This window comes from Annulohypoxylon truncatum (genome assembly GCF_022578515.1).
Source record: "Annulohypoxylon truncatum strain CBS 140777 unplaced genomic scaffold F4807scaffold_8, whole genome shotgun sequence".
Taxonomy (NCBI): domain Eukaryota; kingdom Fungi; phylum Ascomycota; class Sordariomycetes; order Xylariales; family Hypoxylaceae; genus Annulohypoxylon; species Annulohypoxylon truncatum.
This window is the reverse complement of record NW_025953794.1, coordinates 417,879-445,259: the sequence shown is the minus strand read 5'-3', so window position 1 is coordinate 445,259 and position 27,381 is coordinate 417,879. Positions and strand designations below refer to the sequence as shown.

The 27,381-nt window shown below is 46.2% G+C and overlaps 4 protein-coding genes across 4 annotated transcripts; 1 reads left to right on the top strand and 3 right to left on the bottom strand.

Moving 5' to 3' along the window:
* Nucleotides 1-4,693: 4,693 nt before the first annotated feature.
* On the bottom strand, nt 4,694-8,604 carry F4807DRAFT_381240 (glycoside hydrolase family 35 protein). Its single transcript, XM_047995785.1, has 5 exons — nt 8,319-8,604; nt 7,630-8,269; nt 7,541-7,576; nt 7,250-7,482; nt 4,694-7,190 (listed from the first exon to the last, which is right to left on the bottom strand). The coding sequence occupies exons 1-5, from the start codon at nt 8,439-8,441 to the stop codon at nt 5,157-5,159; spliced, it is 3,066 nt and encodes a 1,021-aa protein (XP_047856426.1). The 5' UTR covers nt 8,442-8,604; the 3' UTR covers nt 4,694-5,156.
* A 1,395-nt stretch (nt 8,605-9,999) lies between these two features.
* On the bottom strand, nt 10,000-12,228 carry F4807DRAFT_416828 (EPT/RTPC-like protein). Its single transcript, XM_047997170.1, has 2 exons — nt 11,474-12,228; nt 10,000-11,410 (listed from the first exon to the last, which is right to left on the bottom strand). Exons 1-2 carry the CDS (start codon nt 11,622-11,624, stop codon nt 10,296-10,298), a joined length of 1,266 nt encoding a protein of 421 aa, XP_047856425.1. The 5' UTR covers nt 11,625-12,228; the 3' UTR covers nt 10,000-10,295.
* Nucleotides 12,229-13,264: 1,036 nt separating this feature from the next.
* Nucleotides 13,265-15,457, bottom strand: F4807DRAFT_381187 (NAD(P)-binding protein). The gene is made up of 2 exons (XM_047995784.1): nt 14,467-15,457; nt 13,265-14,392 (listed from the first exon to the last, which is right to left on the bottom strand). Exons 1-2 carry the CDS (start codon nt 14,876-14,878, stop codon nt 13,707-13,709), a joined length of 1,098 nt encoding a protein of 365 aa, XP_047856424.1. The 5' UTR covers nt 14,879-15,457; the 3' UTR covers nt 13,265-13,706.
* Nucleotides 15,458-23,730: 8,273 nt separating this feature from the next.
* Nucleotides 23,731-27,114, top strand: F4807DRAFT_416811 (uncharacterized protein). The gene is made up of 5 exons (XM_047997169.1): nt 23,731-23,837; nt 23,891-24,629; nt 24,678-25,853; nt 25,906-26,131; nt 26,192-27,114. Exons 2-5 carry the CDS (start codon nt 24,418-24,420, stop codon nt 26,807-26,809), a joined length of 2,232 nt encoding a protein of 743 aa, XP_047856423.1. The 5' UTR covers nt 23,731-23,837; nt 23,891-24,417; the 3' UTR covers nt 26,810-27,114.
* The last annotated feature ends 267 nt before the right edge of the window (nt 27,115-27,381 follow it).

Sequence of the window (27,381 nt, the reverse complement as noted above, 5' to 3'; positions counted from 1 at the left end):
ACGCCAACCATTGGCCAGAATGTAACGCACAAGCATCAGAAAAGCAATCCCCGTGACCTTCTAGCGGAGATAAAGGCTAGCAATAATGATTTTATCTGATTTTACGTCAGGAGGACCTCCAGCTGTTACAATTCCCATGCTAGGGTCGAATTAAACGTTTCTTTACCAAAGGGTCGCATTCGGCTGAAGGTTAATAGCTCTCCATTCCCCGCCCTTTGCGCGCGGATGTCTTCAACGATCTACAATACCTACCTAGGCACGCTGCAAGGCTCAGTAGCTAAGGGCCTAGAGACCTAAACATTAATACAACCACCGTACGGAGTATCTCCACCTTTTCGGCAGAAACCATGTGCAGAACGCACGGGTACTCACACCGAATGCCTCACTCTCTCTACTTGCTTCGAAGAAGCTGAACTATCATGTGATACGCAACAATTAGTTTCGCAAGTTCGAGACCGAATCGCAGAAAACGAGCCGAGGGGCCTCGAACAGCATATGGCTTTTTTTACCCTAGCTATAGTTACATACCTAGGTAGCCACATAAATACCTATGCTTGTCATGAATGCGCCCAATTGAGAAGAATGGAATTTGGCATCTTCCCGATTACCTCTTTGGACACAGAAGCTAGGTACAGTTTCAGCTTTCCGTAGCCATGCCTCGTTCTCGTTTCTCAATCGCAGACTCAAGACCATTCCCCAGGCTTCCCCTTTAGGAAAGTCACCGTTTACTTCTCCCGATTGGTCTAAGCGAATCGGAGTCCGGCCACGAGGCTCGGTGATCACATAACATTACTCGTACATATATAATACTCATTTTGCGCACAGCATGAGAGATCAGAGATTGGGAGATTGTACTCTCCATCCAAAATCAAGCAAGTAGTCTAGAAGCCGTCAAAGAACTACTTGGCGTTTCTTGTAGCGGCCATAAGCTGAGCTGCGTCAATAGCGCCGGTCTCCTGGGGCCTTTCTCGCGCCATTAATTGCCGTATATTGACTCTCCGGTCCCCACCTGCAGGAACGCGCATACGTTGCTCTCAGCCAGGCCAATCTCTTCCACATTCACATACATCTAATCCACCGGTGAACGGTACGTCGGTCAGAGCATCTTCTTTGTGACTGACAGATCACACGAATCCTTTCGGAAGCGCCGTCGCGGCCCGGGCTGATTATAGCAGCTCTTGTATTATCATCCCCTAGGGGTGCAACTGCAACCCTGATGTCACTGAAGCTTCCGAATTGCGTTCCCGGCCAAAGTACTCCTGCGGCGTGGATAGCCTTGTCTTAATGGCTCGTATCCCGACGGTTCGGCCTATGGTCCGGAGAGGAGGCTGATACTCGTTACAATAACATTTCTAGCCGTTACACAAAAGGTAGTCATCTGCGTGACTTCTGCGGGAAGGTTACAATTTTCAAATACGGACATCACCATCCTTATCATCGACCGCAAGCTAATACCATCTCCATCTCCTAAGACAGCAACATCAGGTAAGCAATAACGACACAGAGGGTTATCGTTAACATATTTCCCCTCTTTCTTCAATTGATATGTTATACTTGACTCGTACAGCAGTTATCAAGCATGGAATCTGTCAGGTGAGGTCCCGATTCGGAGACTATTTGCTTAATTTTACACATGAATAGTCCGTTGTTCATTGTTATTTCCTCAGAACGAGGGGATTTAGGGGAAATACCTTTCGCCAAGTTCTACCTAGGTCTAGAAGCTACCTAGGAATGTAGTTAATATATCACGCTTAGTAAGCTATGGTATTACGGAACCTATCATCATCTCTATTTATTATTTATGAACTCCGAGATTAGCGCGGGTTTCGTGGGTCCCACCACTCTCACGGTCTATCAAGCCACGCGGCGCCGGATACACCTCCTTCCTGTCACTGAAGATCTATAACTGGGGGAGATCCCTTCAAACTGAATGTCTTACGTAGAAGGCGTCCGTTTAGTTAAAGTTTGAAGGCGGGTTGAAGCTATTGAGTTGACAATTGTACTCAATGTCGCAAGTCTGGTTTTTCGTCAAATGATCAGAGGTACTTACAAGACAGTATTCGAAGGTAACAAGATGCGAGATGACACACGCAGGCAGTATTGTTATCCAACGTAAGGACTTTCGAATTTTCCACCTCGTGAAAGGAGAATGACGTGCGCTGCCCCTGAGGCCAGCGTCATATACCCGATTATGATACTGCCAGGAGGCTTCTACTAACTGGAATTTTGTCTAAATGAAACATAAGTGCTTACTCGAAACTTACATAATATGAAGAATTTTCTTTGCGATTCTATTTGTCCTTGACTTTTCTTTCAAGTTTAATGTAACATGGTCGAATGTAAGATTTGGTAGTTGAGCCCCTGAAAACCATGCATGACCAATCATATGGGACGTCAACTTGAATACTTCAAGCTTAATGAGTGTTAAGAAAGAGAAAAAATAATGATATATTATCTCTTCGATTGGCCGTTGTCGCCAGCCAGGGATTAGGAGGCAATATACAGTTTCACATGATCTGATTAACCAGACCCAGCATGAATGGTACATGGTGTTATATCTATTCTACCTTGAATCATATGTACCAACAGTGCCCTAAACCGAGGTTTTGTGGGTGTTTAGTTGTATTTTTCCTGCTGATCCCTGGCTGGCGACAACTGTCAGTTAAAGAAATATGGCTTCAATAGTTATGAATATTGTCCGACGGGTAAACATTGCCGTCGAGACAAAAACATGACACCAAGCTACTGCAATGGAAGTTATCATCCGCCCTCTTCATTCCGAAAAGAAAACAATGTCCGGCCCTAAGTCTAGCATATGATGTGCTCCTTAGCAAGCACGATGATTCTGCGGTAATGTGGCACTCTCAGCGGCGTGGGTTAGCAAGTTTGACGTTGAAATAGCCAAGAAGAAACTTGTTCAAATCATGAAATTCGACGATATTTGGCATGTAAGCTTCCTTCCAGTTTTCTATGTCACATTTGAAGAAAGATTTAGGTAGATCAGACTGTCTAAATACGAATGTATTGGTTTTATCTAAGGGAAACTCAGGACTCTTTAGATACTACCTAGGTACCTACTCATTCAATCTAGGTAGCTGAAAAGTCATTGCTGCTAATGATCGTATACCTATCTAATATTCATTACGAATATTCCCGCCAAACATCGATACAACACAAACGTACGTAGGTAGGATTGACATGCTTTGTCGGATCTGATAAGTAAAGTTCTGTCCAAATTCTCCGAGCTGAGTTTCATTCTCAATGCCGCGCGGCGCCCCTGGTTGAAAATACCAATCATATCGTACGCGTCAAGTAGCGTAGCACTGCCCTTCGCGATGTACCGACTTCACGACAGTCATGATTTCTAAGCTGGCATCAGTATGGCCAGTGCGTCCAAAGGGCTGCATTCAGAGGGAAACAAGGCAACTAGAATAGCGCAAGGTCATTCGACGCTTGGTTGGATCTTGCGAGTGGCTACGTAGCTGTAACGTAATCTCGCCGAGCGCAGCCATGGCACGGTCTACCATACAAAAAGCCTGAGAATCAAACTTAAAAGATGGTTGGCCCGAACACACGAAAGAGAAATCCAGCCAAGGGAAAGAAGCCTATGAAATGATGGATTTCGGAAGCATTTACCATGCAGATGATATGGTTGGTTGAAACCCGGCGAATTATCGTGACTGGGCGCGTGAGCCGTGAGCTGTGAGGCCAAGATATTCCGGGGAGATGAAAACAGTGGTTGGAGGACAAGGGATACGATCAGACCGAGAACCGGTTTTGTCGAGGTGAATCTTGGTTCGACTAGAGCTGATACATCTCAGGGGTCACCGAGTCGAGGGAAATTGCTTGCGGGCCATCCCCTATGTTCAAGCCACCTCGATGCATAGTGCGATTCCGTATATACGTACGCAACTAGGGTGTAGATATCACAAAAGTTCGATCTCTGTAAGTAGACTTTGGGTATCAGACGTCAAGTTGATATGAACGATACAAAGAGCACAGTAAAAGTGGTTGGTAGGACGGACGCTGACAATAATGGACCCAGCTGGAGCTCACATATCAAGCGTAACAACATGATACTTGCGTACTCGAGATACGAAGCTTACCTCAGATGGAGGCTCGAGCTAGTATCAATAGAAAGTTCTGTGTTCACATGATCTACAATGCTTTGCTTAAGCGAGAATTTAAAATTTCTGTAACATCTATTCTCCTCGGCCGGGACCCAACCTAAGGTGAGCGAGAAAAGGATCCTTGTTAATAGACGAGCCAGACTCTCGGGTCAGGTTCACACCTTCAACCCCCTTTTTGCGAAAGAATCTCCCGAGCGTAAGGCATCAACGCTTTGCGGATCCGGGTATTTAAAAGCACGGCCCGAGCTGTCTGGGTTCTGGGGGGTTTTGCTAGTCGAGATCGTCCCGCTTTCTAGAGCGGACGTTTGCCTCTTTTTTATTTGCTTTTGCCGTCCGTGCGGATAGCCCGGCAGGGCAAAATGGGGACGGATGGGCCAGGGTTTTATCACAGGCCCATCCCAGCAGAGAGGCTTCTGCCCAACGACCCCCGGGGTGTTGGGCTGTAATAAGTATCTCTCGTCGAGGCAAGGTATGTAGGTCGGAGAACACCCCTTCGAAGATCACAGCTGAGAGAATCCTTAAGGAGCGCGTCCGGACGAGCGGGTTATGTCCGCAAATGGTGTTAGGACTTAGGGGATTAGGCTAGCTGCCTTGCGGAAGGTGCGGAATATTAGACCTGCAAGGTAGGCACTCGGATGCTCTTCACAAAGATTCACGGTGTGCGGAAGAGGCAATGTACCTTTTTCTTCACTGCTCGGGAGGGATGAGAGGAGTTGGGCCGTGTTGGACTAGGGTTTGAACACACAGGTGAATTCGACTCGCTGATACGACTTGTCATTTCCTATTGGACAAGGTTAAGGGGGCCGAGACTTTGTTACGGTCCGAGAACAACAACGTGGTCTATTGTTTGCATAGAAACACAACTATTGTTCCATAGCGTCGGGCACCCGCTTTCCTTCTCTCTGCCCGACGACGAATTTCACGAACCAACTAACGACCGCGCTGTCGACCCTCAGATGCAGTAGCGCTTAATAGTCCTTTCGCGATATAGCTCATCGGGGACACCGAATCTCCACGCGCCAGCCCCTAATACGCCCCTTCGCGCTCCTGCCACGCTGGCTGGGGAGACGACCAAGGTTTTCTGTAGCCAGACCACAGCGGCATCTCCGGCTCCAACGAGAAGCCACCGAGCTTCGCCCCGCCCACGTCGAGAGACCAGAGCGTAAGCGCGACGGTGTTCGCGCCGTTATGGTTCAGTATGCCCTCCGGCACCGGGAATGTGGTCTGGGGCCCCAGATTCGCGACGTACTTGCCGAACTGCCACCCATTGACGAACAGCTGGCAGCGGTAGTTGGAAGCGATGGCAGCGGTGGACGTATTCGCGAACACGAAGCTAAGCGGCACGTCGTAGCCCGCGGGGACGTCGAGGTCGAAGGTCGTGGTGAAGAAACCGATGCCGGCAGATTTGATTCCGTTGATGATAGGGTTCGAGACCTCCCAGTCCTGGCTCGGAGGTGAGGGCTGGTGATACCCTTGCCGCTCTGCGAACATGGCGCCCTCGTTACGCGGACCGCGCGCGAGATCGTGGTACGACTCGCCGCCGAGATTGCCCGTCAGCTTCCACGTCACGTCCGACTGCGCGTGTCCCGCCAGGTCGAAGTTCATGATGCCCATCGGCGCTTTTATCACGTCCGTTCCTGGCGCTTCTTCGTCTTGACCCATGTGATCGATCACCAGCGTGAAGACATACGGTTTCCCGTTCCCGAGTGTGTGGGAGGAGAGCGAGATAGTGTCGTTGTGCGTGGGCTCGCCGCCTCCTTCGTCCGATCCGTCCCAGGAGGCAACGAATACGTCGTTGAGCCAGAGCGAGTAGCCGAAGGCATTACCGCCCGTTAGATTGAGGAATAGGGTCGATTCTTCCCCGTTAGCAGTGAAGTGGCCGCGATATATAAGTGATCCGCTGTGGAAACCGTAGTCGCTTGCATAAAGAGAGGTGGGCGTGAGGAGAGATTGCGGGTTGTTTGTCGATGGGTTCTCACATGTGACCCAGTCTGAATCGTCGTAAGAGTCTTGGATCTCGGGGAGGGAGTCGATATATTTCCACTTCAGAGTAGTGAAGTCAGGAAGAGTGATTTCAGGTGCTCGGAAGTCCAACCGCGCTGTAAGTTTCCCGTCTCCATTCAGATCTCCTTGGAGAGGTTCATCGTTGAAGGATATATGCTTGACTTTGCCAGTAGGTTCATAGATGAGCTCGATATCAACGGTTCTGTTGATGTCGCCGGTGAGACGAAGTGTTTCCCCATCTATGACTGCTGTACGGACTAGATAGGGGCCCTTCACTACCACGGTAGATTTTGGTGGAGAAGAGTAGTTTGCGGTTGGTGCCTCTGCTGGGAGCTCCGTAACCCAGTAATTATATGCATCGTTGCGCCATAGCAAGAGTACCTCGAAGTCGTTGCTAAGTTTTAAGATTCTCCTATCTGTAGAGACTTTCCACTGAACGACCAGTGCATCGGAATGTATCTTCTGAACTTTCACATTAGTGTCATTTAGTTTTGTCTCTATAGATGCTCTTGACATGGTTGTCAAATCAATGGCAAATTCATGAACTTCTTCAGCTCCGCCATAAAGAATCAGTGTTCTTTTGCCTGACACATCTTTCGCCCATGTAAATATCTCTGCTGTGCAATATACCAGGTTAACTCCTCCTACATCGTAGTCGGTTACGTGGATCTTCGAGTCTCTTCGCGTTAGAGTCAATTCTCCGCCAAGTTGAGGTATCGACATGTTTCCAATACTTGTGAGAATGTTGAGCTTGTAACTGGTTGTGTCTGTCGAGGTCCAAATAGCGTGACGAATGATGTAAAAGTTTGTTGAAAAGTCGGTCCCAAATATTAGTGTCGTAGCGATCTGATCTGTTGATACATATGATCCATTGGACGCATTTCCAGCAATTGCAGTTAGATACGCGGGCGATACTTTGAAGAAGTTGGCCTCGAGCTTTTCCTCTGAGTATTTCTCCCGCCATATATGACGATTCTCCTTTATTGCAGCACCATAGTCATATGAGCTATCACCACCTCTGTATCCCAAGTTCCCCCAATTTGTTCCGCCATATGTCTATAGTAGGTATCATTAGCATAATATAATAAAATATTGACGGTTACGAAGCAACCTACCATGTAGATATTGAAAATCTTGATAGCAAAGCTGTAGTTATTCTTCCATAGAACGCGAACCGACTCCTGGTTAACCAGCGCATTGCAGGCATCCGCATTGACACTGCCGAAGCTGGTGCCAGATCCTCCCTGGAATTCAGCTACGAAGAATGGAGTGTTGGGGCTATATTCCTGATGCATCGTTTGCCAGTTTTCGGGCCATCGAATCGTAGGCCAAATGTCTGGATGTGCGCCTATTTACCTATGATTAGCAATCAATTTTTCCGAAATTCGAGGGAATTCCTTGCTCACAATCATATCGCAGAGGATATGCGTCGATTCCATAAACTAATTCCGCTGTTAATGATCATGCTCGATTCTCTTTCAAGGAAAACACTTACTTTCTGTTTCGCCTAGCCCACTACCCGGCGCCCAATTGCCCTGATAGAGATGGTCGTTTACCATTTGTGGAACAACATTTCCAGCTCTTTTGAACTGTTGCTTAACATGTTCCATATATTCTCTATTCTCTTGAGCCGGAAAGTCAGAGTTATTCACATTAGGCCAAGTATCGTATTCGTTCTCTGGCTGTAACATAATAACAGGGCCTCCGTTCGTAATCTGCGCATCTGCAATCAACTTTCCCACGGTGGCGGCATAGAGCTCGGTCGTATTTACGAATTCTGCGTCGTCTCCGCGAAGAGGTGCTCGAATCCGCGCCGTCCATCCTGGATAACCACCCATAGCCGTTTCTGCATTGATGTACGGTCCAGGCCGGGCGATCAGATATATTCCAGCTTCCGCAGCAGCTTTGAAGAACTCATCAAGAGCAAATACGCCATCGAAACGTACTTGCCCTCGTGTACCTTCCACGAGACCCCAATAAGTATAGAATGTCACCGCGTTGAAACCCAGCGCCTTGATTTTCTGAAAGATGTCAAGCCACAGGCCCGGGCTTGGTAGACGCCAGGGATGAAATTCTCCAGAAAATATGAACATTCGTTCTCCCCGAATAATCATGGAATATTTATCCCATGTTATCTAATTAGAATTTAGCAATGGGTTGGAACAGGTCTGGGATAGTTCTTACCAGTCCCTCCAACTGGTCCCTTGATGCGAGCTCAGATTTCCCACTATGCGCTAATATGCTGTGCCCTCGCCCATGTGGCAGCAGGCAAAGTAAAAGACCGAACAAGATGGAAAATAACATCATCTTGATTATTATGAGGCTCTCGGCAGAGCATGGTGAAGTTGACCGGTGCAGTGCCAGTAGAGCCTATGATAACACCCCCAGAGGCGGTGCCGCCTGCTTGGAGGTGTGAGCGTTACATCCATTTTGAGCTCGGCGTGTATGTGAAGTTGTAAAAGGAGTAAAGGTGAACAATATCCCGAGCTGTGGGGAGGGTAGTAAGTACCGGGATCAAGATGATCCTTGAAGGGCTCCGCTATTCCAACTTCTCCCCCAGATTTGAAGAACAGATGCGGGGTTTGATGGTATGGGAATCCTTATCATTGGTGCAAAATCTGTTTGGTCAATTATTTCTGTTTAGGTCAACTTCATGTCTTTGTTTAATCCTTGAAACCCTTCAGAAAGAAGTTTAGTTGCATCATATGAATACCCACTGAAGCATATATGTCTAGGGATAATAGTAAGGGATTAAGTTGATACACCACACATTTCTCTAGCCGTAATGTAGTAAACGGCTATCTAGGAAGAGTTATCATGGTGTCTTGATATAAATGTGTAAATTCTTACTGAGGTACGTAGATAGAGAAGATACATGATAGTCTTCCACCGGACACAAATCCATGGCAAGTCGGCTCATAGCGGACCGCTTCACTTGCAGCGGTAGTGCGCGCGGCTCTTCCTTAGTAGGTAAGTTGTATGTATTTACTCGTACGCTAGGTCATTGTCCAGGATAAGCCCTTACGTACCTAGTTTGTATCTACCTACCTATGTTACAGCATGAGAGATAGTAGCGAGGGGATTACCGCCGGCTTCTTAGCATTGTCTTGGGTAAGAAATGGCATCGATCTGAGCAAAGCCTTTTCTAGCCAAAACTCTTTGAACATTTGACAAAGTCGAAATACCTAATCAACTCTTCGACCTGGACAGGATGTTGCCTCATTATGACTTCTTTTAAAAGCCAGAGTTGCAAGTTCAACTTTTATAGATCTCATAGTTCCTAAGTAGGTAAGTAAAAAAAAAAAAAAAAAAAAAAAACCGAAGGAATAACAGCGACAATATTTGTTTGTTAAGGAATCATGCCCTAAAATTTATGATTGTTATCATTTAGGGAGCTATATCAACTACTGACAAACATCTGCGTAGTGAAATCTTAGGAGTTCACGCTGTGAAAATTTTGATCAACAATTTACCAGTGAATGCTTCATATTGAAATTGGATCTTCCTATCATATTCCATTAAATTCCTAACATTAGAACAATTCACATTTATAATTTCAAGTCCTGACCCAGAGAGTATCGTAGCATAGTGAAAAGGTGTGTCTGAGTCTTGCTGTTGGTCTTTAATATATGAATAATGAGACAGGATTACGTAAATACTCAGATGATCAGTGAGATAAACATCATAAAAACGTGTGATATCTAAGTAATAAGATATTATTGAAGTTATGAACCCCAATTATGTTTATTATTTTCATTTACATAATTTCAACTTAGAAACTCTGTGCACGTATAAAGATGCCGAGTTTCAACATCACCACAATATCTAGGAAGAAAAGCAATCAAATAAATTCTTTTTGGAGTCTGGGAATTATAATACACAAAACTACCATAAATATATACATCAATACATATAAAATACTTATACTAGGTAAGAAGCTCGAATGCACATCGTTTCGTTTAACGATTAACGAGGCATTTTTGGATGAGTCTACACTATCGAGGTTTATGATAAGTACTATGTCCTTCCTTATTCACTACGTACTTCTGAATGTCAGTAGGTAGGTAGGTAAGTAGACACGATGGAGGTTGATAATGTCACATGACACATAAGAAGCTGGGCGACGCTCGATACGACAGTAAGGGTAGGTATTACAAGCCTTCATTTGGCAGGGAAAGATACACAAGCGCCATCACAGATGGCCCCCTTATTAAACCATTGGACAGTGGGCAACAGCTCGCTTACCACCCACCTGGCTGTGGTAGTGTGCATAGATCCTTCTCCAAATGGTTCATGTGTCTTGTCCTTCCTCATCTTGTTCTCCAGTGTTAGGTCGTTAAGGGAGTTATTTAGGTCGCCTAAGTCATTAGGAATACCAGTTTCTGCACTGCCCTCCGCCGGTTCGTTGCCTCGGGGGAAGCTGGTCCTTCCATCCGCCAAAGCTTGGAACACGACTAGCTGGTCTTGCAGATGTTCATCAACGACTCCGCGAATCGTCACCTCTTCTAGAAGTCCTTTGCAGACCTTCCGTGATATCTCGGCGCACAAGGTTTCAGGAGCCTTCTTCTTCCAAGCTCTGTCGTACATGTAATCGTGACCCCATCGTAGGCCGGTCCGAGAATGTGCGACTAACAGGGTGTACAGACGAGCTCCGTGACCACTGTCCTCGAAGAGCATGAAGTTGATATCCACATCAGGGAAAGTTTTGGTGAGACTATCTGCAAGGGTTTTCTCGAGAAATTCTCGAAGGAACGCCGGCACTAGTATGCTGACGTCGATCCTCTTGAGTCGGAAGTCTTCCGCACCAAGTATTTTGTCCCACGGTCCTTGAAGTTTCAAGGGTTGTCCCGGTGGGAGAGGCTGGAATTTCAGCTTGATACACCCCCTGCTTAGGGGACCTATCGCCCAAGCTCGCTTTTGCAGTTGCCTCTCGACTGTGATCCCGAATTTGTCCTGTAATGTAGGCAACAGAACTTGATCTAGATATTCGTACGATAGTGAGAAAGACACATTGGTTCCACCGTGTATCTCGAGCTCGATAGGTTCTCCGCTTTCGTTACCAGAGAACAGCAGGTATGGGAAGATTGCCTGAAAGATAAGCAAGGTGCTTGAGGCACTGTTTCCAGCTACAATCTTAAAATCCCGCCCTTTGAGAGCGGTTGGGGGCAACGATGGCCTGAATTCTAGTGTATGGCTACCGACTGCTAGCCCGTCGACTTCAGCTCCAGTAGCCTCCACGAGCCATTCAATAGCTGAAACATGCTGAGCTTTCAGTCCTACAAGTGTTGCTAGTTAGACGAATATATACCCTCAAAAGAGAAATTAGAATAACAGCTGACCGCCGCCTCGGTGACCTTGCCTATTCCCTCTTACATGGTCGATGCGGATAGGTTGCGAGGTTACTGCCGCCAAAGCGCAAGCAATTCTGACGAGCTGACCTCCGCCCTCACCGATTCTGCCGTCCAATCGTAGTAGCTTTCCTGATGCCATGTTGCATTTAATTTTTGTGTAACAATAATAACGGAGTGATACCTAAGTATCTGTGCGAGTAGTGAAAATTCGTCGGTGGGTATCTTAGAAGTGTAGGAGGGCCATTTTCCTATGGGAGTTGTCGCTTACTTATTGAAGGAACGTCTCACAGCAATCGATTGTATGAAAGTGAGTCATTCGGCCAGCTACGACGCGACGGATCCTTTTCCAGTTGGACAGATGATTTACAATGATACTTACTTTTTCCATATTCATATAACAGATAAGAATTTTCGTAGTCATTTCGTTTTGATGCTTTGTGTACCTCGATATTCAACAAGATTGTCGGGCAGTTGTTTTGAAAGTTTAGATGTGAGAGGCGGAAAAGTCCCGGTCCATTGAGCAAAGCATTCCGCTTTGATTTTAGGAGAAGTCTTTAGGTAGGCGAATACACTACAGTGGATTTTGGCGCTAGTTTGGTCGTGAACGTCCCAGGACCTTGGTAGGTAGTGGGCCGCTCGCCCTGAAATAGATCCATGGATGGGGAATGAGGCGAGTTATGGAATATGGATCCCCACCAGTTCGAGCTTGCAGTTAATAGGGACATTTTAGTCTGTTTCGCAGAGTGTGGTTCTCCAAATTTACCAAGAACGATTCTAAACTTTTCATCTATGTAATCGTATTCTGAAAGAAAATAAACTCATTATATCTTTGGCTACGTCAAACGTTATGTTTCGTATCTGTTGTTTGACGTACCCGTATACATTGTGGAGAGAACGAGATTAAGTCTAACAGAATTCGCAATCTAAAGCCAGTTTCACCGACGAAGATAAGCTAAGATGCCTGTCATGCGATTCACAGCACGAAATTTCCCATCGAATTCTCCTTCGATTATCAGCACGAGTAGTACCCTCTTCCAACATCTATGTGGTATATCGCCGGTCGGATCATGGAGACCTTCATCTGGTGGCTTTGAACGGAGAGCGACCGTTTGTTCATGTACCTCCTAGTTAATTGCCATCAATTGCATACGCCTTTTCAGCTCGAATCGTCGACCCACTATGGAGACCTTTTCATCATCGCGGGTCTCTCCCCAATAACTCTCTAGGATCGTTGTCCCACCCATCGACGTATGCGGCGCACGCTTTAACATATACGACTTCATTGCGAGAAGAGCCATAGCAATTTCTCTGAGGCATACTGCGCAGTATCTCACCATCTTAGGCAATCTGTATCCCTCGCAGCGTTTTCTGCGCGTTAGATCCACTCGGTAGCTCTAAGTGAAGTGCGAGCCATGAATATCAAATAAGCAGTAACCCGCAGTAGAATCGACTTCAACATTAGAAATTCTCCAAGAACGTCCGGTGTCGAATGTTCCTTTTGGGGTGCCTGCCCTAATCGCCTACCTCGAGTTCAGCTCTCGGGTTACCACGATCCGAAAACATGTTTCTCCTTCGGTCGAAACAAGGGTGTCCGCATATTAACCATCGTATCGGCTCTGTCCCCGGACGAAATATTACGGGTATACGTTCCGGACTCAGAGATCGTAGTTCAGAGTCGCGAGACCGTTTAAACGGAAATTTGTGAGGGGCCTGTTTCTTTCGCGGTCACCGACGATGACGATCTCATATCGCAATACCTAGTCCTGCATCGGAAGCCAAGGATCTGTCATGTTGAGCCAATCGGACACAAAATAACATGATATTGGTCTAACGTGGGAAGGGGAGAAGGAACATAATCCGACTTCTGGACGGGGAACTGGTGTTTCGTGCTCCTAGCAAACGACTTTGCCCCATACCGACATTACGCACGCCTATGGGAAATTGTTCCCCAGGTTGGCAGTGGCAGTGTTGATGTCCAATGTCTATCTTTATATCGTCGTTTTGATAGCGCTGTGGTTCCTAACATCGGTCGCTCGCCAACTGGGACAGCTTACCTAGAGGTACCTGTCAAAGTTACAGGTAATCATAGTTAAATTGTTCGCGATTCTGCAATGCGATTCTACATGAATTGTATTTTCGCGGAGCCCATTAAGTCAAGCACATATTGTCAATTTGGGAGTCAACTACCTATATTTGAGATCACGCCTCAATGTGAACCGCCTCAGTCTTTATACACCCCACTTGCTTCGATCTCCGCAAATACGGTCATGGTATGCTGATAGATCTTCTCCGCAGTCCCGTTTGCGCGAAGTTCATCGTACTTCTTCTCCTTGCCAAACGTATCATCGTCTTTAGTCACTAAGTAAGCTCCGCCGCCGAATTTTCCATCGATTCCCGTCGCTATTTCAACGCCCTTCACCTTCCCCGCAGCCGCCTCTGTACCTTTAAACTCGAGTGCTGGGAATCTCGCCGGAGAAGCCATGAACAAAATGCGCTGTCCACACTCCTCGAAGGGTACCCAGAAGGGCCAAGATAGGGGGGTTACGATATAATTCACCAGAAACTTGAGGTACCACGGCAAGTTACTACTGTTTAAGATGTTCGTGGGGACGAACCCTGGATGGTAGTGACATAGAGCTAGGCGACCCGAGTTACGACGCGCCAGCTCTTCCATGAAGATGTTGGTCATGCCAACAAAATGCGCGAAGCGAGTTCGAAGTGTTTGGTTGCGCGGATTCCGCAAGGTTAAATCATCGAGGACGAGCGAGGACTGTATACTCGAGTTGAATACCGAGACCACGTGCCCGCCGTTTGGAGATGCGATTAGTAGTGGGAGGAATCGTTCGACGAGGCGCATACGTGAGTAATAATATAGGCTGAAGTACTTGTCGAGGCCCTCATTGGATTCTGCGGTTCCCGAGACGGTTAGTTGCATGTTTCCCCGGTTACCCTTTCCAGCTTCTTGCATGTAGGAAATATACCTTCAACCGTGAGAGACAGGACCCCCTGGCAGCACACCAGGAAGTCGATCTTCGCCGGCGCAGCTTTCGCATCCGCCTCCCGTTGTTCGATTCCGATGATCTCAGCGCACACGCGATCGACCTCCTTCAATAGTGACAGGTCGCCCTTGTAGAACCGAAATACCCCTCCCGGACACGCCGTCTCGCACTCCGCGATGATCTTGTGTGCCGCTTCCCGATTCCGACCGACAATGTACACGCGAAGGAAGCCACGATCTCCATCCCCACTTCCGCGCCCGGCAAAGGTGGCAGCGAGCGCACGTACTGTGGCTTCCCCGATCCCGGCCGTTCCGCCGGCCACGACTGCCACGAAGGGTTTCGTCCCGTCCGCGAGTGCCGCGTTCGCGCTCCGGACTACGTCAAGCTTAACCATTGTATATCATCTACACAGAAGAAAATATTGTTCTTATGATGGCAAAAAAAAAAAAGTCAAGAACTTCGTGGCCCCGCGTTTGAAGTATTCTCCGTGTCTCGAACCTTGCGAGAGCAACCGCTTTTACCTAAATACAACCAATATCCCCGGACTTCCACTCAAGTCCTAAGTCCAGCGACGCCTATTAACTATTCCCGAGGCGGATGATAGTTGCAACATTTTGTCCCGAACAGGATCGCATCTGACAAAATATGACTAATACTTCAAGCGGGATAAGGGACAATTGAAAATAGAGACGCCTACTTTAAAATCACATATTACGATTAACGACGGTATTATTATACACAAGTAAAACCTGATATCCTATGCTATCCTATGCTATCCTCTATCAATGATACTCGCTTTTTCATGGTCGTCCATGTATCACAGAAAAGATCGGGATAACGATAATACAAGTCCCAGGAGGAATAACTATTAACCTAAGACGGCGTAATAGTTGTTCCACCTCGTCACCGGGAGTTTCCAGGGATCACGTCAGATCTAGATCTAATTGTAAATAGTCTTCCCGTGGGCATCGTTTCCACATCTAGTTGTTTCAATTCAAACAAACAAACGAAGTTAGACCTTAATTGCTCTATTAAGTATTACAGATCGAAAACGTTTGTCATTATGATATATCATAACAGACAAAATGCATAACTACTTTACAAGGCTGAGATACTACCACAGCCTTCTGGTTAGCCATCATAAAGGGGATGTCAGATATCTCTATTAGGAGTTATTTACGCAACCATCCTCGAAGGGTTCGAGGCTATTCAAAATCAGTGAGAGCATAGAGAAACCCATTTTCGAACTCGTAACATACCTAGGTAGACTCTACGTCTAGGATACATCTACACAAAAGACTGAACGCCACAAGGAACATCGAAGAGCTTTAGAGGTATCATAGGACAACGGGAAGTTCGGTGAGAAGTAATTACCGGAATGCCTACCTTAACCAGGACAATGCCATGGCGGCAGTTAAATCTGTCAATTAAAGGAAGGCATACAAAGCTTCATGTATTTGTATACAGTATATATCGATACGAGGTTCCAGGTTTCGCCAGTTGGTTAATCTTGATGCGTGTCGTATCAAGTGACTAATTAGGCTGGATCATCATGGGTAGCATCAGGATTGTGATATATGTCCTAATAGGCTGCGTAATATCCAAAAGACTTACTATTGCTCGCTCTATCAAGCCTTTTCATAAGCCAACCGCCTTATACATACGTTTGGTTAAGGTAATTGGATCTAGCTACGCCCCGATATCCTATTCGAGCAACGTACTTACCTAACTTTAGCTTCTATTGTCTACTTTGATCATGATTGAATTCCTACCAGCCTGCCTATATATCAGCCCTCAATGCCACATCGTCAATAATTACGCTTACTTGCTGAAACCTGATGGAATCGACGCCGTATTAGTAGCTGCCTTCCTGCAAGAATGCCCAACCTTCGAATAATACAACCGTAGCTGGGCGTTGGTGACGAGCGATGCCTCCACTGGACTTGTGATGCTGTGTGATTAAAAAGCCGCAATTATCATCCTCGTACGGCAGATTATGGGCGATCACTACTTCAAAACTTCTAGAAGGAATTCGGTTTGTGCCTCCCTTCGTCGCACTACTTGCACCGAAAATTCTTAAAGGTCGGTTGAGATTTTCGCAAGGGACACCGGGTACCAGGCTAGGACGTAATGAAACACCTAGCTTGCTATTCGTCACTGTCACTTAACAGGCCTAATGCTGTAAGAGTCAGGTATTACGATTACTCGTTGGTTCGGATTTTCCCCAGAAAGGTTAGGAGACGATCAGTAGCTACATACACATTAACACTCATAATAAGAAAAGCCAATTATATCGCTGCAATTAGGCACCTAGGTATCGAATGTGAAACTTAATTCTAACTCTAGAGTACCTATGTGAGTATGAAGAACGAGTGTGCTATAATCTGGATCTTGTAGATTTTATGCCATTAAGTCCTACTCAATTTAGGTTCTATCCTAGATGATCGGTGTTCAAGATCTTCAGTCGTCTAGTTAGTTCAGTCAGTGGCTCCTAGGCTAGACTGCTAAATAGCTCAATACGTAGGTAGAGTCAGAGAATATCTCAAGTTTGAGGGTATTGCATTTGAATAAACCATGCTTTGCCATCTACTCATATCGATCTACAAGTATATGCTTTTCCTATCTATGCCTTAGGCTGTGATAGTTTGACTAGCTTCCAAAAAAAGTAGCCCACCGTGCTATTAGCTACTGTAAGGCAACCATTGCCTACTCCACTTCATCTTAAGGGCTGGAACTAAGTTTGAAAGCACGGACATGACTTCTAAGCGTTGGTGCGGGAATCGATCCATGGCATTGGATGTTTGCTGATAAACTGTGGTTGATTCTCACGCTGTGGACTCCTAAAATTGGGTGCCTAAGTGTGTATAGGCCGATATTGCAGCAGCTTTCGCATATATTATGGAATCATGATGCTATCTCTGTGCAGAAGCTTGCGTACTCCATCCATGTGCATCCACATAGCGTCCCTATTAGCTAATTAAGACTTAGCCTCCTGTTTGTCTCGCAGTATTTTTTTCACCGCCTATTAAACGAATCCCCATGCCCGCTGCGCTTGGGGTCTTCAACCCTGGCGGATTTTCACACTCCTTATCCTGAAGCTTCTAAAGGCCTTCCGATTGTAAGAAGCTAGCCATAAAACTCCATACCCCGCCGGTTCGTGATTCCGACCCCTTGCTAGCAGTAGTCTTGGCTTGTAGGACTACTAGACGGTAGTATTAGTGCCGCTACCGAGCACTGGGGAGACGCAAACGTAATGTAAAAATAGAGGGTGTCGCCCAGCATGATGCGACCCAATTAACGAGGCAGAAATACGCAGTCTTCGGCCCGTACAGCCATCAGAGTGCCATATGCTTTATGCAAAGCTTTAGATGCCGCGTACTTCTCTTTGCCTGCCGTGTTTCAATGCTAGGAATTCATTGATCAACCTCTCAGCCTTATTAATTAGACCCCGTGAACATAAAGGTGCAACTGATGCTCGGCTTCGAAACGTTGGTATTGTCCAACTTGGCGGGTGTAGTGGAACAATGCAACGGACTCGTGATGGCTTCCGAATTGTCCTTGCCAATACCCGATAGGTGTCGGACTTGCCGTTCGTGGAAGGACTCGTCGCCTTGATATCCCTCTTCATCAATTCTTCAAGCCAGGTTTCTAAGCACTGACCTCATATCTGACTGGGCCATGGTCTATGTTATGACCTGATCAGTGAACTATTCACAAAGAATAATCGAAACTTAGAATTCCGCATTGTGAACCTCCGTTAGTAAATATGGGATGTTATCCTTATATTACACCGCAGAGTTAAGTACGTAGCCGTATATATGTTTCATCTCTTATGATCCACCAACGGCGGACAATAGTACGAACTGAATTCGGAAAGGTCCCACCCATGGTGTGGTAATGGCATGTAGCCACCCGAATTCCAATCCGTACACCACATCGTGAAGGACATAAGCTATCATTGGAAGGCTCTGCCGATGTTAGGAAGATTGCATTCAATATTGATGTTTCATGTGAGTCCTATATGCATATAAGTAGGTAGTTTATGCGGTATATGATCAATCACTTATGAATAATTATAATGCTTTTTAATAATCTTACCGGCATGCCAGCCTATATGTACGTCACATTAACCTAGAACTTGCCTATCAGAAGAAGCCTGCACCATTCATTGCATATGTGGACCAGGACCTTAATTATATCACTGCAGAGATATGCTTTTCCGTGCGGCATGAGATTGTGAATGGGCGTACATAGACGTTAAGCCTACCGGCCTGTGTGCCCAAGGCTCATTGGCGTTGGAGGTAATTACCACTATCATGCAAAGCATTCATGGCCCAAGGCATTTAGTTCCCTATACCGGAGTTACCTGACTAACAAAGAAGTAAAAGAACGGGGCCTTCTTTGGTTGCCTGAGTCGCCTTGTTCTGCTATATCCCGACAACGGCACTAAGCAGCTGCCGAGAAATAACATGTCATCGCCCTTGCTTCCGGTAAGGATAATTGTCACATGCATACTAGGGGGTGCCGTGGATACAAGGATATCAATCATAACATCACATTACATGTAAAGTTGAAACACGTGTAATAGATCCATCATTTAAGCTTAATTTAAAACCCGAAAAGTCTTATAGTCTGAAGTAAAGATACGATTGGTACTGACGGATTTTAATAATCAAGTAATTACTCATGTGCGGGGGGTACGCGGGCTGGCGGGTACGGTGTTATATATAGATATTATAGGTAATAATGACAATATGGGAAGCAAAACAATGGGTATAAGAAGCGCGTAAACCTTGTATGATGTATTATATCCTTGACGATTCGCGTTTAAAGCCACGCCTTACTTTTCGCCTTGTCCTACATTCGGGTACCTAGATATTAATACATATATATTGCCACGATAATATGACAAACTTCAACGCGGCCCCGTAGACCCCGGACTGTGTTGTTAAGGCTTGTCGTTGTCGGTTTGCTGTTGGCTCAAGTACGCACTGCAAGGGATAGGAACATCTATGGAATAAAACACTGTACAGACCTAGGCAACTAAATCCATTCATATTAACAGCATCATTCTTAATTCGTACATATGATTATGGCGAGACATGTGTGGCCTGTTATGGGCCGACCAGCTCTCGGCCCGGGCGGCCTTTATGAGTATTTTGAAAACACCAATTCTATTCACCGGCTCTCCGTGGACATATTGAGAAAAGGTAAACTACTCTCGCCTAGGAAACATAGTATACGTATAGGAAAAAGCGCCTCGTCTTCTCTACTCCAGGGCTAGTTGCCAATAGATTTCCCACGGTCTCCTACGGGCTCCCATAGGCGGAACTCCGATCCTGCCACTAGTCCTCCAACAGACCAGACCCCTGACGTTACAGGTTATTGCTTGTATGCAACCCAATGCTCGTCATCGCCCCCATCTTGAATTTGATCATCTTCTCGGGACAAGTATCAAGCGGCTGTACCAGGCGTCCATCAAGCCGTGAAGAGGATCGTGCATCGATGACTTTGGTTATTATATACCGGGTGAAGTTGTGAGCCTTCAATAACATGGCCGAAATTGAAGCCCGGTGCATGATATGATGTCACGAGGCGGAACTGAAAAGTTAGGGAAGAACGACGTTGTTGCGCGAAGCTCTAACTAACCCCTTCCAGGGGATACGGCATACATACATGAACCTTCCTTTGTCTACAGCTAAGGGCTAGCCGCCAACAGGACGGTCTCGTACAAGCCGACTCCCGATACCTCTGACTACCAGCTCTCGTTGAGGAAGCTTCTGACATATGAGAAGTACTCAATAACTACCTATGGATGTATTTGTTGATACTCAGCCTCCTGGTTTGAAGCCCACATGAACGTATTACTAGGAGGTTGGGCTACATAACTGAGATACTTGGCGGTGAAGCCTCACGATGGCAACCTCTGACATGCAGTTAAGCCACCTATAGGTCAGTAACGCACTCTAGAGGATCATGCCGATGTACATCCACCTCCGTCGGAAGGGAGGTGTCAGACGTTATACTCCATCATAGTAATGAGAGTATATTAACACACAGCCCTTCAAGGACCAACGCTTCATTAGCTTTGGAAATTCCATTGACGCGTAGCATCCCGTAGAATGATGCTCAGCTGCGAATCGTTTACATCCTTAAGTTACTATGTGGACCAATATTAGCAATAATACAAGGAGCCTTCCCTTTCCGATATCTTCCGTCGGTTGATTCTTCGGTGAGTCAATAAATCTGATATTTCATGTGGATGAATACTTAGCTAGGTAGCTAGGTAGCTAGGTAGTAAGAAGCCTGCGCCGCGCACACCCACTTGTCGATTATTACCCATAGCACGTCGAAGAAAAGGACCGTCTCTGAAGTATGATAGGCCAGCATCGAATTAACACCGAGAGATGGCGTCTTCGTCTCATCTGACATGAAATTATGCGGCCCCTGCGAATGCAATGGCTGTTGCCTGTTGGACACCGTGAAAATTCGTCTTCCAGACGACCCAATACATTACCTATTTGAGCCACATCATCAACATATACCTGGTAGGCAGCTGGGTCCTGTGTACCTAAGGTAGGCAGCAATGCTGGTGAACGTGAATCTAGGATACACGTATCCAGCACAGCTAGGTAAGTGACGGCAATACATATATTGCCTCAGGTACCTATCTTCGCCACAGGTTTATCCATCCAAGTTAACCTCCCAAAAGTTCTGGGATACACCGCGCCCCCGTCTTAGTGTACGGCGGTAGAATCCTAGACGCTGACAAGATGTCGTCGAGCCCTAATGATATGTTTAAGATGGCCACCGAGATTGAGCCTGTAAGAGCAGCGAACAGGCTTTGAGAGGCTAGCTGAAACCACCAATCCAATCGGACCTGTATTTTCTTATCCAGGACACGAGACCTAGACTGGGTAAGCTCCGTAGATTAAATCAACTGCTTTCTAGCGGTGAATCGTAAACCTTGTCTGTATATGATGATTAGATATTTTCGTATGCACAACTTAGGGGCAATAGACGAGGTACCATTGAATACTAGAATAGAATAGGAAGCTGCTTGAAGAGAAAAATAAAAATAAGATACATGTGACATCAGTGAGGCGATTCCCCTTTCTGTCACCTAATACGATGAGGAGGCGATCTTCTGCGGAATCCTGTTTAAAATTTCGGCCAAAATGTCCAGGCCTCGTAGGCAAATATATAATTCGCCGCAATTGGGGCTATGCTTCATTTGAATGTTTCCACGTTAAATGTAAGTTGTAGCTATTTGAAAGGACACATCTTGGATTTTGATTAGTCATCATATTGCCCCTGAATGACAGGAAAAGGAGATTCTTGCCATTCTTCATTATACGAAGACGATCTAAATGCACGGCGTCGCCGATATTGGGAAACGCAATACCGATTCCAGTATTTCCGAGGGAGAAATTTCCCCCGAGATAGTCGGTATTTGGAGATAAGTCCGATATCTTAGAGTGCGAGTCAATGTTATATGCAATCGCCACAGAGCTAGCACAGCCGACAAGGAGAAAATTTGCTTTGGTAGGTACCTAGATATGGGTCAAGTTGAAGAGAAATTCCAAACTTGAAAAATTGAAGGTGGCCGCTACTGACTCACTTGGGATATCAGATGCCGTAAGCTATACCGAGAGGTCGCGTAGAGGCGTATTCGCCTATCGACGGCAATGAAGAATTCGAAGAATTTTGACCTTTTAATGACTATATGCATCGCGTAACGATACTACCATTATTCGGCAGTTAGCCCACGCCATATACTATGACTTCTCTTCTCCTGTAAAGTCAGATTCCGTTTTTATCTCGACTCATCTCGCAACCCTGTGCCTTCGAGGAGATGTCTCGCAAGGTGGACTTGACAAAGGCGGACGAATAATCATGTGACCCGGGGCGCGAAGACTATAGGCACGCGGGGATTATCGAAGGATATGGAAGCTTGAATAAGATTGCCCGAACGTACTGAACTCCATATTTGAATAGATCGAGGCAGGACGTTGAGGAGAGATGTAGTAGTGCGGCTCTGAATTGCGGCTAGAAAGTGTAGACGGATATTGGACCGAGTTAGGAAAACCCAAAGACCCACCCCCATGCAATCCGTGCAATCCGTGCAATCCGTGCAATCAGTGCAATCACAAGCGAAACCTTGGAAGTCCTAGATCTGTAGAGGGCTATTTCAGGCCTGCCCCTCCTTCATCCCGCAACAGAAACGCCCTGTAAAATACCATACCACTACTTTTCCCTGCAGACCCCACGAAAGTTGCACTAAACTCTGCATGTTTTGGTGTTGTGTAAAAAAGTATTTAAAAGATCGAATGGATTTTCGGTGAGTCCTTGTTCCTCAATGTGCATCGTATCCATATTCGTCACTTACGAGATTACCCCGAGAATACTCGGTGCCACTTATCTCTCTAACTTCTGCCTACCTCTTACATACTTCGCTACCGTGCCTAAATAGGTAAAAATGTCGAAATGATCACCTCAAGGCACCATCCGTGGTCATCACCGTGATTTGGAAATCGCTTAATTAGATTATAGTACAAAGTCCGACTGAGCCCGACAGAGTCTGACGGAGCCTGCCTAGTCTACATAATTCGGGCGACATTTACATATTATGACCGCCGCAAACTTCACCAGCCTCATAGATTGAGGGCGACGGTGCCTACTCGTTACCGACCAACATCTTTTTTTTCTGCCAATATGACTTCGAACTAATACCGAAAAGCCTCGTCGTCCGGTGTATCGATTCGTGCGTGCCTATCCTCCGGTTCCTCTGATTTGGATTGTTGCAACGCTTATTGAGGTGTTTGTTGGCTACAAGGCGGTTTGTTGGTACAGCACGTCGATAACATCAATACTAGGTCGCGGATGGTCCACGGAGGTGGAATTAAACGCCAATTGAACAATCATCAGCTGAAAACTCAGGACGAGCTGAGCGAAGAAAAAGGGCCAATAGTCAAAACAATATTGGGAGGTAGGAGATGAAATGGGGTCTTAGTGAAAGAAGGAGATGCAAAGGAAATTCAGTGAGCCGGAGGGCCTCGGGGTAATGAACTAGGATACCGCAGAGCCGCAGTGGGATGCGAACCACATCGTCCGCCTTCTTATTTGTGCACCGTGTATACTGTGTGAAAATGTACTTATCGATTTTAAGTGCAGCCTTATAGGGGCGCGAACGACGCACCTGGGAAGTATAACTTAAGGGGCCTGCTCTTGTCTTTTGACGTGTGTATGTTTTCAGACTCCAACCTGAAATCCGGCTAATGGTCTATGTTATTTCTACGCTCATAATTCGAATTGTCGTCGAGTTTGTTGAAGTTCGTCAAACGCCTCATACCGTAAATTAGCCACTTAAGCAACATCCCCGCTTTTGTCTAACTTCTCCTCCAAGAGCCTTGAGCCGATCAATCCTCAACCATCATCTCAATGAACTATAATCTCCAGCTGTCGTCTTCTTGCCTTATCCAGACGACTACAACATCAATTCTTTAGAGTAAAGTAAGCGCTTTTCTCTACTCTATCTGCATCATTCGCCGACCAATCGTTGATGGGTCACTACTGATGCATGATTTGTCATACCCAGGCTGACTTAGGGCTTTAGCGTATGAACTTGGTTGTCCATACACTCAATGGTCTCTCAAGCACAATAACCACGAACTTGGATACATCTCATGGGCACCTGCTGTTGGCTCTAACGCGGTCACTCATTTTGCAAGGGCCATATGCGCTTGTCGTTGACGATACTTCTTACAGATAAGAGACGAGTCATACATTCTGACTGACCTCTTATCCACTTTCCTTCTAGTCTCCCGAAGGAAGAGTTAAGAAAGGCTTTATTTTCCCCAATATCATTCGCAAAGTGCGATTAGTCCGCCAGGAAGTTCTGCCAAGAACTTGCAGCCTGGCCACTTTGTAATCATGCCACAGAAGGATGTTGCCGCATCTTTTACCAATTACCTCAGAAAGGCTTCCAAACTCCGCTGTCCGATCCCAGGTTGTGATGATGAGTTCCCTGATATTGAAGACAGAATACGATCACATCTACAGTCACGCCACCCTAGTCTCATAGAAGGCAGAGATATAACTCGGGTCATTCAACAAGTTAAGAAGGGAGATCTTGAAGCGCTTAGGTAAGTATTCCTATCGTCACATAGTTCGTACTAGCTGACACTTTGAAGGTTACTGGACTCAGATAATGATGTTGACCCTAATAAAAGACGTAAATCCCCATCTGGCTCGTCAATAAAGGGCCGAGCTAGGTCTACAAGTCCACCAAGACGATCTAGAGCTCGCGTTACATCAGGTCCTACCGACAATAATGATTTTAGCAGACCCACTCAAGTAGGAAAGCTTTGGAATCCAGACGATGCTTTGTCTCCTTCCCCGCGTCCCAATCAACCATCCAGGCCATCAAGAAATATTAGTCAGCCTAAGGGTCGAACAGACATTGCTGAAGATGATATTGAATCTACTAAGCTCATTAAACAGCCTGAGACCCGGCCCATCAGCCAGGAACAATTGATCGCTGAGGTCAAAGGTATTTATGCGGGACTCGTCATGGTCGAGTCGAAGTGCATTGAAGTGGATAATGCTCAATCGACGCAAAATGATACTCAATTAAACAATGAGCAATGGCAGGCTTTGATAGCGCTACACAGAACGCTTTTACATGAGCACCACGACTTTTTCTTGGCTTCTCAACATCCTTCAGCCAGTCCGGCTCTTCGACGGTTAGCATCTAAGTATGCTATGCCAGCGAGAATGTGGCGTCACGGCATCCACTCCTTCCTCGAACTATTACGACACCGGCTGCCACATTCTCTTGAGCATATGTTAACATTTATTTACCTGGCTTATTCTATGATGGCTCTGCTGTATGAGACTGTTCCAGCTTTTGAGGATACTTGGATTGAATGTTTAGGAGATTTGGGGAGGTATAGAATGGCTATTGAGGACGATGATATTCGCGACAGAGAGGTTTGGACGTCTGTTTCTCGACATTGGTACTCGAAAGCGTCTGATAAGGCACCGACTACGGGGCGGCTATATCACCACCTTGCGATCCTTGCACGGCCTAACCCCCTACAGCAGCTCTATTACTACACCAAGTCTCTTTGCGTTCCTATCCCCTTTCCCTCGGCTCGGGAGTCAATTATGACTTTGTTTGACCCCATTCTTGACCGGACGAGCCCCCAGCATTCGAGACTGAACCCAATCGATGTGGCCTTCGTCAAAGCACACGCAATCCTATTCAGCAACAAGTCTCCTGAAGATTTCATCCCCACACTCAATAAGTTTTGCAGCTCGCTAGATAACCACATTGGCAGAATTACTAGGAAATGGATGGAAGCAGGGTAGGCATCGTACCCAAACATGCCTGGATTTATTCTCCTAACACAGAAACAGGTACTACATAGCTATCTCTAACTGCTGCGGTCTCCTATCTTACGGCCAGGATGACAACGTCATTTTAAAAGCACTCCGCCCAAAGCACACGGAAGAATCGGCTGAGTCGGACCCGAGCTTGGAAAAGGCTATCTCCGAGTACAAGCCGAGCAGGACAGAAGATGGCGCCCTGATGCTCTTTGAGGGTACCTGCGATGTCGTCTTACGTAGGCTCGGCGACCTTAATGTAAGTCTCCTTTCTGAGTTAGTACTAGTATCATTGAGTACTGAATCGATTTCCACGTAGACCCTCCCGTTTTTACACGTGGTTTTGGTCTTTATATTTCATCTCACCCACTTTCCTGGTGCGATGCCCTACATCGAGAAGAGATTCCCTTGGAAACTCGTTTCTCTTCAGCTGAACTCGCTTCTTCTCTCTTACCGGGAACATCATAGAATCCAGGATGAGCAGTTTCCCAGGCCGGACAAGGAGTTTGCCCCCAGACCGTTGCCGGAAGACTTCGCTACGAAAGGTCTCGTCTGGGTAGACAAGTACTTCCCCAACGATTGGTTTTCTAATGATAAAATCGATGACGATGAGAAGTATTTTGAAGTAGCGTCTATGACGGATGACCGCAAAGAAAGGATTCTCTGGCTTGGGTGCCGCATTGCTAAGTTCGAGAAATGGCTTACCTACGATGACAATTTGCATCAATTTGGCGTCGTGTCTTCCTACGAGAAGGAGATAGATAACGTTGCCAGGGACACTGATATGATGACCGTTTCTGAGACTGCTGAATCAGCTTCGCGCGGCTCTACGTTTGATTCCGTAACCACCATGGGAATCGCGGCATCGGAGAAGGACGATGAGGATATGGTAGATGTCGACGAGGCCATGGCTTATAAGCCCATCATTCGCCAATAGCAATACATCACATTGGGCCACCAGAGGTGGCCCGACACAGCAAAGGATCTTATTGACTTCAGTGCGTGGCTGGACTTGATGCTATGTGATGTTATTATGAGGCGTGTCATGGGCTGGAGTTTCCCTAGGACTATTGAGCAAAGTGGTTATTTCATTTATATTCACAGACATATCTCCATCTTTTTACAGTTAAATTTTCTTCTATGTATTGGTATTTTTTCTTCTGGGGCGTTGACACGTTCATTCTTCATTCCATTCTCAACTACCATATTCTCAATTCTACCCAGGTACCCAACGAAAAGGTTGGTCATTTCCCCTACAATTTGTACACCACTTAATGTTTACTGTATAAGTAATTAATTTATATTTGTATAATAGGTTAATATTGAGTAACTGGAAACACTGTTCTCTTATAAAGAAAACTTGCGTATTTCATCCTTCTTGGTTGCCCTGCCTGATCTTGGGAGTTCCTCAGACCCCAGGACTAGAAGACTGACCTAAGGATCGCGGAACATAAGATCTTCCTTACGCGGACGGTGCGGTTCAATTATCACCCAGAGATCATATACTAA